A 13,555-nucleotide genomic window follows, 5' to 3' on the forward strand; every position below is an offset into this window, starting at 1 on the left:
TGAAGCCGCACGTCAAAATAAACAGAATATCATTTGACTCACAAAACAACTGGAGTTTTTCTATTTTATTACTGAACGGGGTGGGAACCCGACTCCAATTGATTACTTCCAGAGTGCCAGGAGGTTATATCTCTACTTTCTGTCCTAAATATGACAGTGACTTATGCACGTGTAATTCCAGATGTGCAGTATATTAGAGGGTTTTTGCACTCTAACCTAAAAGCTGTATTTCTGTCCTAAATGTGACAGTGACTTATGCACGTGTAATCCTAGCAAGTAACCGCCCTACTTGCTGGTAGAGAGGTAATTTACATTTTATAAAAGTGCGTTTTAGAAAGAAACTACTGAACGAAAAAGGGTAAGAGCACTATATATAGAAAAATTGCAGTATAAGGATTTTAAGTAGCCCAAAAACGAAAAATGACTTTTGGGGGGTGACAGAAGCCCTTTAATTTCTCGGTGGAACATTGAGCAGGAAAGCTGCAGGGGAATGTGGATGCCCTGTCACGAGCATCATGTTTTGGTGCAGGTGTTCACCCCCACAGGTTTGAACAGGGAGGGGTGGTTATGTGAGGCAGTGATAGGCCTCATATATGAAAGACGCTATGTATCTCTGAGAGTGGTGCAGGAAACCTATTTGGGAGGTGCATATGGTGGTTTGCTGTGGTGCACCTCAGACATGCCTCCAAGTTACCCGGCCTTGGTGGAGTGGAAGCCACTAGCTAGAGTGTCCACTAAGATAGATAGTGGACACTGTTGCTACCTAATATAGCTGGTATCAGCTAATTCGGGCCTGGCTTTTACTGGGAATAAGCAAAAGAGCTGGGTGGGTGCTTATTTCCAACCATGCACTCTAGGTTTTATACGTGGCCCATGTTTAAAAATCAGCAGCATGATACAGAGTGTGTCTGCGAGAGTGAGAGGCTACAGATCACAGACTGCAAGGCAAGTGTGAAGCAAACACTAGAGGAGACCCGAGCCTTGCATTACTTTATTTTGGATGTCATGGACTGATTACCTGACCCGGATGCGATCCGGCGGTACTGAACTGTAAGATGGCTGGAACAGGCAATAAACTGTATTGAAGTGACTTTGTTGTGTCCCTGCCTTTCTTCAACACTGGTCATATAAGCCCACAGCATTACACCTCCTTGACTGTGCATGTGCAATCCTTGTCTTTCACCCTCTCCTTCACAGATCCATAAAAAAAAATTAAAAATTTCCATCAACATAGCTTTACGAACACTTGTTTTTTTGCGGGATGTGATGTATTTTTAATGGCACCATTTTGAGGTACATACTGTCTAATGTACTGCAACTTGAACTGTATTTATTTGGACTAATATTCTCCAATCTTTGGATAAAAGAGTTGGATAAAAAAAAAAAATGTTTTTCATAATAAAAAAATTTAAGTTTCAAGTAAGAAAAAGCCCCTTTCCTCAAATAAAACATATTAAATTGTAAAAAAAAAAATATAGAAAGAAATAAGAAAAACAGACACTGCTGTGGCGGGGACCCGATGTGTGACAAGGCAGTCCGATGCCGTGCAGAGGCTGCCCAATGACTTGCACGGCATCGGGACCTGCCTTCTACGGGTGCCCAGGAGATCCAGCCTCAGGCTGCGTCTCCTAGGCAACTTGTTTAGTGTATTGCTCTGTGTAATACACTAATAAAGATGTCGCAAACATAAAATTTTCTGTTCGCGAACGGCGAACGCGAACTTCCGCGAACGGGTGGACCGCCATAGACTTCAATAGACAGGCGAATTTTAAAACCCACAGGGACTCTTTCTGGCCACAATAGTGATGGAAAAGTTGTTTCAAGGGGACTAACACCTGGACTGTGGCATGCCGGAGGGGGATCCATGGCAAAACTCCCATGGAAAATTACGTAGTTGACGCAGAGTGTGGTAAGTTGAATTCGCAATGCGATTAATATAACCTGCATTAATCGCATTGCAAATTCAACTTAGAGCTAAGCTCCTAATGGTTGTATTGCTAGAATTGACGAATATAACGAATATAGCACTATATTCTCAATCTTCGTTATATTCTAGCCAATACAACCATTAGGAATCCAGCTCTAAGTTGAATTCGCAATGCGATTAATATAACCTGTATTAATCGCATTGCGATTACAACTTAGTCAAATTTGTGACACTGCAGCTTCAGAATGAATCTAAGATGGATGCTGTCCTTGCTTTTTGATAGGAGGTGGGAGGGTCTGGGAGGGAGGGTATGCTGATTGGCTGGAATGTGTCTGCTGACTGTGAGGTACAGGGTCAAAGTTTGACCAATGATGATGTATAGGGGGCGGACCGAACATCGCATATGTTCGCCCGCCGCGGCGAACGCGAACAAGCTATGTTCGTTGCCGGCGAATAGTTCGGGACATCTCTAATCACCACATCAAATAAGTTTTGGAACCGCGCTGCAGGAAAGTATGTATTCCGGTCCCAAATGGATGATGTACGGGTGTCAGCCCTTCTCCTCGACAACCAGAGGGTACGGTCCTCCCAGACCCCCTCCTCTACAAGATTTAAGGAGATAGGCAAGATAGTGAAGCACCCTTGACTGGCAGAAACGTGACGATCATCTTGTAATTTTATGCCTTTTGTCTACTGACCTGTTGTAAGTAGAATAAAACCTTTTATTATAACATTCTCAAGGGTGCTTCACTATCTTGCCTATCTCCTTAAATCTTGTAGAGGAGGGGGTCTGGGAGAACCGTACCCTCTGGTTGTCGAGGAGAAGGGCTGACACCCGTACATCATCCATTTGGGACCGGAATACATACTTTCCTGCAGCGCGGTTCCAAAACTTATTTGATGTTGACTTTACCTGTGTGAAACCTACCACACTACTCTGGGACCAGCAGCAGCGCCAATAGTGTCCGTGTTGGGACACAGGACTGACCTTCTGTTTTATCTCTAATCACCACATGTTGGTGCTCTCCAGAAGCCTTAGTATGGCGTGATGTACCCCAACAGAAAATAGGTCCAGAGAGTCAGGGTTTGTAGTAAGCCAGTTTGCTTTTTACTGGAGGAACTCAAGTGCAAAACAATACAGGCGAGGCATAGGGCTGGCTTCTCCAGTCTCCTCCCTTGCCAAAGAAGGTTTCATTCTGAGGAAAGCCCTGAGCTCACTGTCCTGGCTTCCTGGTCAAAGGACTGGTGGCCCAGGGTCTGTGGCTCACTTGTCCAGCTGGCTGCCTGGGAGCTAACTGTTCTCTTTTTATACAGTTGCAAGCTAAACTAGAACCTTCTAGTGGGAGGGGTTGAATGGAGAATAACAGCCTACACAGAAACAATGTTACAATTTATGTTTGTCATAGACTTGTAAAAAGTTTCAGAGAATGACTAAGGGCTCTTTCACACCTGCGTTGTTGTCTTCCGGCATAGAGTTCCGTCGTCGGGGCTCTATGCCGGAAGAATCCTGATCAGGATTATCCTAATGCATTCTGAATGGAGAGAAATCCGTTCAGGATGCATCAGGATGTCTTCAGTTCCGGAACGGAACGTTTTTTGGCCGGAGAAAATACCGCAGCATGCTGCGCTTTTTGCTCCGGCCAAAAATCCGGAACACTTGCCGCAAGGCCGGATCCGGAATTAATGCCCATTGAAAGGCATTGATCCGGATCCGGCCTTAAGCTAAACGTCGTTTCGGCGCATTGCCGCATCCGACATTTAGCTTTTTCAGAGTGGTTACCATGGCTGCCGGGACGCTAAAGTCCTGGCAGCCATGGTAAGTGTAGCGGGGAGCAGGGGAGCAGTGTACTTACCGTCCGTGCGGCTCCCCGGGCGCTCCAGAGTGACGTCAGGGCGCCCCAAGCGCATGGATCATGTGATCACATGGATCACGTCATCCATGCGCATGGGGCGCTCTGACGTCATTCTGGAGCGCCCGGGGAGCCGCACGGACTGTAAGTATACCGCTCCCCCGCTCCCCACTACTACTATGGCAACCAGGACTTTAATAGCGTCCTGGGTGCCATAGTAACACTGAACGCATTTGGAAGACGGTTCCGTCTTCAAATGCTTTCAGTACACTTGCGTTTTTCCGGATCCGGAGTGTAATTCCGGCAAGTGGAGTGCACGCCGGATCCGGACAACGCAAGTGTGAAAGAGGCCTAAGCAGCTTTTTCAGACATAATCAAGTCTTCAGACATAAAAACAGAGCTAAACCAGACAGTCAAAAGGTTAGTGTGTGTGTGTTTTTTTTTCCTTCCCAAGGGGCTGGACTAACCGTTCTGGAGCCCAGACACACCCCCCTGTGAAGGAGCCCAGCACCACCTGTTTCCACCAATCTCCTCCTTGCTCACTAAGTCAGATCGCCGTAATCTCACGATGCGCAAGCTCGCGCATGCGCAGTGCCGGCATAGTGTTCCTTCCCTGTGCTGGCATCAGCCTCAGGGAAGGAACTGCGCATGCACGAGCTCGCGCATCGCGAGATTACGGCGATCTGACTTTGTGAGCAAGGAGGAGATTCCTGCATACAGGCGGTGCTGGACTCCTTCACAGGGGGCACGGCTGGGCTCCAGAACGGTTAGTACAGCCCCTTCGGCTCCTTCCCAGGCTGATTTACATATATATATATAAAATAATTTTTTACACTCAATAAAACCACTCAGAGATATGGGACAGGTATATTGCGGACATGCTAGCAGCGATCTGTCCGCATCTCTATAGGGTAAAAAGAGGTGACAGAATCCCTTTAAATAAATTTAAAAAGTATACATATTAGATATCGCCGCGTCCATAATGACCTGCTCTATAAAAATATCACATGATTTAATCCCTCAGGTGAACATCGTAAATGAATCAAATAAAAAATTGTATCAAAAAGACATTTTGTCACTTTAGATCACAAAAAGTGTAATAGCAAGCGATCAAAAAGTCATACGCACCCTGAAATAGTGCCAATCAAACCATCATCTTATCCCGCAAAAAATTTGCCCCTACTTAAGACAATCGCTCAAAAAATAAAAAATAACTATGGCTCAGAATATGGAGACACTAAAACATGATTTTTTTGTTTGTTTCAAAAAAGATATTATTGTGTAAAACTTAAATAAATAAAAAAGTATACATATTAGGTATTGCCACATCAGTAACGACCTGCTCTATAAAAATATCACAAGATCTAACCCTCAGGTGAACACCGTAAAAATAAATATATAAAAATGGTATCAAAAAGCCATTTTGTCACTTTACATCACAAAAAGTGTAATAGCAAGTGATCAAACAGTCATACGCCCCCCAAAATAGTACCAATCAGACTGTCATCTCACACTGAAAAAAAAATGAGCCCCTACATAAGACAGTAAGACAGTGGCCCAAAAAATAAAAAAATACTTTGGCTTTCAGAATATGGAGATACTAAAAAATCTTTTTTTTTCAAAAATGCTTTATTATGTAAAACTGACACAAACAACCCAAAAAAGTCATATTTGGTATTGTCGCGTCGGTAATCTATGCTGACTACGGGTTTAGTCTTGAGGGCAGTATTACTCAATGATTGACAGACATTCCTTTATGATTGTGCACAGACACGGCTGTCAATCACTGATAGGACCTCTCACTGGACTCTGAAATTCAGAGTCAATAAATTACAAATTAAATGTATTTTTTCCCACTGAACTGCAAATCAGCGTGTTCAGCTCTTCCTCCTCTATAATAAACTGCCCTCAGATAGGACGTCATGTTCAGTGTATCGGTTTTCCTTTAATTCATGTTCCCTATAGTATTGCATGCGATTTGTAGCAAGGTCACGCCTTACCTTATCATTCTTGACACTGCCTCCTGATCCTCCATGTTAGTGATACTGAGTAAGTCTCCTCCTATAGCTCTGCAAAAATCTCTTGCTTCAAACCAGGTCTTTTTATCATAATTTACTTCAGAGTAAAACTGTTAGAAAATAAAAGAAAGCTTGTAAAATATATATATTTTTAAATGGTTTAAACATTGTCTTATCCTATAATCTTCTAAGGGTCAAAGTTCAGTTTTACCTCTACAGTGGTTTTGTATTCATTGGTAACGCTTGTCAGAGGAATGCAAGAATTGTATCCACCCTGGCCACCACTAGAGGGAGCAACCGGGACCACAGATTTATATGACCCTCATTGAATTACCTGCTCACTAACTCACTGCTCAAAACGTCGACCATGTCTGCCATTCACATCCATTGATTTATGTGGGATATACTGAAGGTCAAAGTAAGCTTCACATACCTAAAAGATCCTTTGGCTTACGTTTTGGCTAATAATGTTCATAGGCAGGTTGCCACATTGGCATACATGTCTGTCACAGGTGCTTGTGAAATTAATGAAGGGGCTCAGAAGTCAAGCATGCTTCATACGTGGTGAGGTTTGAAGAAAGCTCTGATCCCAGCAGTTTAACGCCTCAGATACTGTGGTCAATAGTGATAATGGAACCTGAGCAGTTTTAGTGGGAGGGGACTCCATCCTCTGATCGTCTCCCTGCGACACAGCCTGTTGTCAAAGTAACCAGGGGGCCTTGTGAAGACCCCCAGGCCTGCTCCGTTAGGACTCTTATCATACCCTGCCTCTGGATGCGTGTAAAATGACAATACACTGCAATACAGAAGTATTGCACTACATTGTACAAGTGACCACAGAACTATTCCCCTTTGTAAAATAAAAAAAAGCTCTTTTTTTTTTTAAAGTATAAAAAAAAAACACAGATACGAATTATAAATAAATAATAACAAACAGAATTGGTGTCACTGCATCTTGCAAATGTCCAAATTATTAAAAAATTGTTACTTACCTGTATCTTGGTATATGTTGTAAAAAACAAAAACAATACTTTCAATGCCAGAATTGTTGTTTTTTTTTTTAGTTATCTGACCTCTAAAAAATGAATAAAATATTATCAAAAAGTCAAATCTACCCCAAAATAGTAGTAATAAAGCTTTGTCAACCAGTAATAGAAAAGAATACAGGAAACACAAATAATGTTTTCTACCCCCCCCCCCCCTCCAAAAAAAAAATTATGACAGACTTGTTTTTTTCTATTCCATCCCACAAATATTTTTTTTATAGTGTTACGATACTAGGAGTGGTTTGCCTTTATGTAAAGTCCTGTCTAAAGCCCACACTACTGGAAGATATAAGAGAGGGACATGAACATGTGGAGTCACTGTGGGCAGGGGTGCACCACCAATGAGGAGAGGTGAGGCGATTGCCTCAGGCAGCACCAGGTAGAGGCAAGAGGGGGGCAGTTGAATGCTGCGACGGCGCATAGGAGCGATGTCTCCCTGGCACATCGTTTCCTCTAATAAGCTTTGGTCCAAGTTCCTGTAGCAGCCGGTGTCATCATTATCACACTGCCTGAGCCGGACTGCATAGAGCTCAGGGCACAGACTAGAAAAAGTCTGTGTCTTGCACTGCATCGCTGACAGCAGAATGGAGGTAAGTATTTGAGTTTATTATTTTGATTTGGCAGCATGGTGTTAGGCCACAGTGTGGTGGGGGTCATAATTTTGTAATTGGAGAATTATTACTACTGGGGGCATTATTACTTCGGGGGGCAAAATGATGTACAATATTACTATAGGGTGCACTGTTACCACATAGTGCACTCTGGCAGAGTATTATTACTGTTGGTGGGACTTTTGGGAGGACTGTTACATTGGGAGGCACCCTGACACAGTATCAGCTTAGTACAATTATTCTTGGAGGACACTGTTTACAGCACTATAAGTTTCAGGGACACTATTTGCTGGGCACAGTTATTTTTTAGGGCACTGTGTGCCAATCATTATTGAAGGGGAACTGTCTGTGTGGTAATAGTATTTTCAGGAGGATTATCTGTTTCTGGGAAGTATTGGGAAGCACAGTGTGCACAGTATTAGATGTAGCAGGATGGGGTGATAAGAAGGTGGGAAGGAGGATGGAAAAGTAGTTGTTTAACTCTGCAGAGAGAAGAGATGGCTGAAAGAAATCATCATGGCGGTCTGGTCTGAATGGAGAAGATAAAGAAAGAGAACATCTCCATCAGTGGACGCATCACTGGATGTAAGAGGTATGGGGTACTGTATAGTGATTAGCGTCAGGGGCAATATTTTGTAAAATATTCATCATATATTCGCGAATTCGATATCATTTTCTTGACTGCGAAAATCAGCAATGTAAAATTTGCGTTTAGCGCGTGCAATACAGGCGTGGGTCACTTTTGCTACATTTTCCAAGCTGCTAGAAGTTTCCTGAGACTGGAGAAAATGGTTGGCACGGCAGAACATTAAAAATGGCTTTATATGCAGATAGAGTGCTCCAATATATTCGCGATTGCGCTAATCGGCACTAATGATGCGAATATTTTGGCGCAATACGTACAGCTTCACATTTTAGCAGGTCTGAGTAGATATTACTGACTGGTGCACTATGTATTGTTGTGACATCACAGCACTATGTCTCTAGCATGTATGTATGGACAGCAGAACCTATCAGCTACACTATATCAGGATATAACCTACACTGACTATCTGTATTATATATATATAAGCTATCTAACTAACTATCTAATGTAATGACTCAGCAAAGCACAGAGCGCAGCAATGACACTGCTCTCTCTCTTTCAGAACTGCAAAAAACTACAGAAAATGGCTGCTGGGGAGGTTCTTATATAGTAAGGGGTAGGCAACTTTCCTATTGGTTGCTAGGAATGTTGCTAAGCTCAGACAAAGACATTGCAGCCTTCTCATTGGCCCACAAGCAAGAAGCAGGGAGGGTTCATGGGTTCAGATTTAAAAAAAATCTAGAATATTCGCAAATACAAATATATATCACTATATTCTAAATATTCGCGAATTCTCGAAGTGCCGATATTCACGATTAATATCCGCGCCCAACGCTAGAGCTGTATTACCCTGTATGTTTTGTAGCACTGTATGTAATGTTTTCAAAGTATGTCTTTAACAATAGGGGTGAAGGGAAGGGGTAAGGTTAAGAAATTGGCGCCGTTTCAGTTTTAGTCTCAGGCAGCAGAAAGGCTAGGCGCACCCCTGACTGTGGGTAGAAATACATGGAGGGAAAACCAATAATAAAATGCTGATAGGTGTTTGTTATAAGCCATCAGATATACCAGAGTCCACAGAAAATCTACTACTAAAGGAGATAGACGAGGCGGCAAATCATAATGAGGTGGTTATTATGGGGGACTTCAACTACCCAGATATAGACTGGGAAACTGAAAACTGTACATCTCATAAAGGAAACAGGTTCTTGGCAATAACCAAAGACCCAACTAGTTCAGGACCCGACTAGAGGGACGGCCATACTGGACTTAGTATTAACCAATAGATCTAACAGAACATCTGATGTGCAGGTTGGGGGACACCTGGGAAATAGTGACCATAAAGTAATAACCTTCCAATTGTCATTCAAAAGAGGGTTTCTTCAGGAAGGCACAAGAAAGACACACTTTCAAAAAGCACAATTTGACCAGTTAAGAGAGGCCATTAGCCTCACCAACTGGGACAACGTCCTCGGGAATAAGAATGCAGCCAACAAAAATTTATATTTTTAAAGGCATCCTAAACTATAATTGTGAGAGGTACATATGTATGGGAACAAAATGGGGAAGAACATGAAAAAAACTATGTAAAGAAAGCAATAAATGACAAAAAGAAAGCATTTAAATCACTAAAACAGGAAGGTAGTAAGGAAGCATTGAAAAACTATAAGGAAAAAATTGAATATGTAAATGACAAATAAAAGCTGCCAAACTAGAGACCGAGAGATTAACCGTACATACTGAATGGTAAAACACTGGGTAAAACTGACATGGAAAAGGACTTAGTAATTCTTGTGAACAGCAAACTAAACTGTATAAACCAGTGTCAGGCAGCTGCTGCCAAGGCCAATAAGATAATGGGTTGCATCAAAGGGGCATAGATGCCCGTGATGAGAACATAGTCCTACCACTTTACAAATCATTAGTCAGACCACACATGGAGTACTGTGTACAGTTCTGGGCTGCTGTGAACAAGGCAGACATAGCAGAGCTGGAGAGGGTTCAGAGGAGGGTAACTAAAGTAATAACTGGAATGGGGCAACTACAGTACCCTGAAAGATTATCAAAATTAGGGTTATTCACTTTAGAAAAAAGACGACTGAGGGGAGATCTAATTACTATGTATAAATATATCAGGGGTCAGTACAGAGATCTCTCCCATCATCTATTTATCCCCAGGACTGTGACGAGGGGACATCCTCTGCGTCTGGAGGAAAGAAGGTTTGTACACAAACATAGAAGAGGATTCTTTACGGTAAGAGCAGTGAGACTATGGAACTCTCTGCCTGAGGAGGTGGTGATGGTGAGTACAATAAAGGAATTCAAGAGGGGCCTGGATGTGTTTCTGGAGTGTAATAATATTACAGGCTATAGCTACTAGAGAGAGGTCGTTGATCCAGGGAGTTATTCTGATTGCCTGAAGTGGGGAAAATTGGCTTCTACCTCACAGGGTTTTTTTTTCCCTTCCTTTGGCTCAACTTGCAGGATAACAGGCTGAACTGGATGGACGGATGTCTTTTTTCCTTTTAGCTATATAAACTATGTTACTATATTACTATTAAATGGTGCCTATTCCCCCCCCCCCCCCCCCCCCCCCAAAAAAAAAAAAGGTTTGATATGACTACGTCAATGGAAAAATAAAAATAAAAAGTTATGTCTCTTGGAAGTCAGGAGAAAAAAAAAATATATGTGTTCGTCCTGGAGGGACTAAAGTGTACATCCAAATAAAACTGGAAAAAATACGTTGATTTTATCATTTAAAGGTAAAGCTGTGACATTATTGGAAAATATTCAGTACAAGAGTAGGTGTGTAATGCCCCAGAGTGGCATTACCACTTCTGCACCTCACTACTATCTCTAATGGTCTGATATCATGTCATCTGTGTATTTATTCCAAGTCCTTCATAATGTGCATTTCCTATTTTGCAATGGTTATGTTCAAATGCATTATGCCTGGTTCACCAGCAGGTGGCAGCAAGTATGGCAGAGCTACACTTAGAGAAAATGGAGCTTTCCTTCCATTCTAACACCCCCCTCTGTGGTGTGGTCAGTCTAGATTACCCCCTGCTAGGGCTAAGGTGTGCAGCAGGTGCACATCCCTGTTGGACGTGGCCTTGTGTAAGCCAGCTGGAGCACCTTCAGCTCAGCTGGATATGGAGGCAGAAGCTTAGAGCCTCAGGTGCCAGGAGAGAGAGACTCCCTGGTATAGCATAATTCTGAGTCAGACTACAAAGTGAAGTTGCAGCACCCAGAGAAAGCTAAATTATGCAGCTATCCTGTCAGCACAGCAGAGCCAGAGAGTAACAGATGTAGCAGAGAGGAGTTTGCCTGCCACAGTTAATGCCAAAGCCTGCTGGGAACCAAGACAAAGCCTGTAAATCGTTTGAAAAAACGTTTATTGAGAGTAAAGCTGTTATTGAACTTAATCACAAGGTCTGGACTCAATTTATTCTTCAGCCCAGCATTCAACTACCCCCCTTTTCATTGCTTCCGAACGGCGATGCGTGCGGCCGGGCACCATGCATCCACAGACCTCCCCTGCTTGGGCACCTTAATTCAATGATTGACAGGTTAGTAAAACCTGTTTTTCCGCAGAATAAAGCCACAAATAGCTTTTATAAGGCCACCTTAGAAATCAGAATGCTACCCTGGACATGAGCATACAGTTGTGTTCAAAATTATTCAACCCCCAATGCTGTAAAGCAGGGCTGGCCAACCTGAGGCTCTCCAGCTGTTGCAAAACTACAACTCCCAGCATGCCCAGACAGCCTACAGCTATCAGTCTACAGCATGGCATGGTGGGAATTGTAGTTTTACAACAGCTGGAGAGCCGCAGGTTGGCCAGCCCTGCTGTAAAGGGTTTTAGGGAATTTAGTGTACATTTGTAATTGTGTTCAGAATGAAATCTTACAAGGACTTTTTAAAGAACCAAATGCAACTAAAATGACATCAATTGTTTTTGTAATACAGTATTAAATGTTTTTTTTTGTGATTTCTTCATTGACACAATTATTCAACCCCTTAAAGACTACCACTCTTAAGAACAGAGGTTCATTCAAGTGTTTTCGATCAGGTATTGAAAACACCTGTGGATGTCAAGGAGCAGCAATCAAGCATAATAAGCACCAATTAGGCAGATTTAAAAGGACTGTGATACTCAGCTCCTTCTAGACATTTACTGGTGTGTTTACAAACATGGTGAAGTCAAGAGAATGGTCCAGGAAGACAAGAGAAGAGGTGATTTCTCTTCACAGGAAGGGCAATGGCTATAAGAAGATTGAAAAGATGTTAAACATACCAAGAGACACCATAGGAAGCATCATTAGCAAATTCAAGGCAAAGGGCACTGTTGAAACGCTACCTGGTCGTGGCAGAAAGAAGATGCTGACTTCGACTGCTGTGCGCTACCTGAAAGTGGAGAAAAGTCCCCGTGTGACTGCTGAGGAACTGAAAAAAGATTTGTCAGATGTGGGTACTGAAGTTTCAGCTCAGACAATAAGGCGCACACTGCGTAATGAAGGCCTCCATGCCAGAACTCCCAGGCGCACCCCCTTGCTGTCTCCAAAGAATAAGAAGAGTCGACTGCAGTATGCCAAAAGTCATGTGGACAAACCACAAAAGTTTTGGGATAGTGTTCTGTGGACTGATGAAACAAAATTAGAACTGTTTGGGCCCATGGATCAACGCTATGTTTGGAGGAGGAAGAACAAGGCCTATGAAGAAAAGAACACCTTGCCTACTGTGAAGCATGGCGGGGGGTCAATCATGCTTTGGGGCTGTTTTGCTTCTACAGGTACAGGGAAGCTTCAGCGTGTGGAAGGTACCATGAATTCTCTTCAGTACCAGGAGATATTGGATGAAAATGTGATGCAGTCCGTCACAAACCTGAGGCTTGGGAGACGTTGGACCTTTCAACAGAACAATGATCCCAAGCATACCTCCAAGTCCGCTAGAGCATGGTTGCAGATTAAAGGCTGGAACATTTTGAAGTGGCCATCGCAGTCACCAGACTTAAATCCGATTAAGAACCTCTGGTGGGACTTAAAGAAAGCAGTTGCAGCGCGCAAGCCCAAGAATGTGACTGAACTGGAGGCTTTTGCCCATGAAGAATGGGCGAAGATACCCGTAGATCGCTGCAAGACACTTGTGTCAAGCTATGCTTCACGTTTAAAAGCTGTTAGAACTGGAAAACGATGTTGTACTATAAATGACAAAAAATAAATAAATGTTGTACAATAAATGACAAAAAGAAAGCATATAAAACACTAAAACAGGAGGGTTGCACGGAAGCATTGAAAAACTATAAGGAAAAAAATAGAACATGTAAAAAACAAATAAAAGCGGCCAAACTAGAGACCGAGAGATTAATTGCCAAAGAGAGTAAAACCAACCCTAAAATGTTCTTCAATTATATAAATGTTAAAAAGTATAAAGCTGAAGGTGTCGGCCCTTTAAAGAGTAATGAGGGGGGAGTCGCAGAGAGCGACGAGGAGAAAGCAAAGCTGTTAAATATTTTTTTCT

At 42.7% G+C, this 13,555-nt stretch overlaps 1 protein-coding gene across 1 annotated transcript in view; it reads right to left on the bottom strand.

Annotated features, from left to right (window-relative positions):
- The window catches only part of LOC121002869 (macrophage mannose receptor 1-like), a 300,143-nt gene that overhangs the window by 244,909 nt on the left and 41,679 nt on the right, over window positions 1-13,555 (bottom strand). Inside the window, exon 9 of the mRNA XM_040434498.1 lies at window positions 5,778-5,908. Coding sequence (XP_040290432.1) covers window positions 5,778-5,908 — 131 coding nt within the window. The remainder of the gene's footprint in view (window positions 1-5,777; window positions 5,909-13,555) is intronic.

This window comes from Bufo bufo, chromosome 5 (genome assembly GCF_905171765.1).
Source record: "Bufo bufo chromosome 5, aBufBuf1.1, whole genome shotgun sequence".
Lineage (NCBI taxonomy): Eukaryota > Metazoa > Chordata > Amphibia > Anura > Bufonidae > Bufo > Bufo bufo.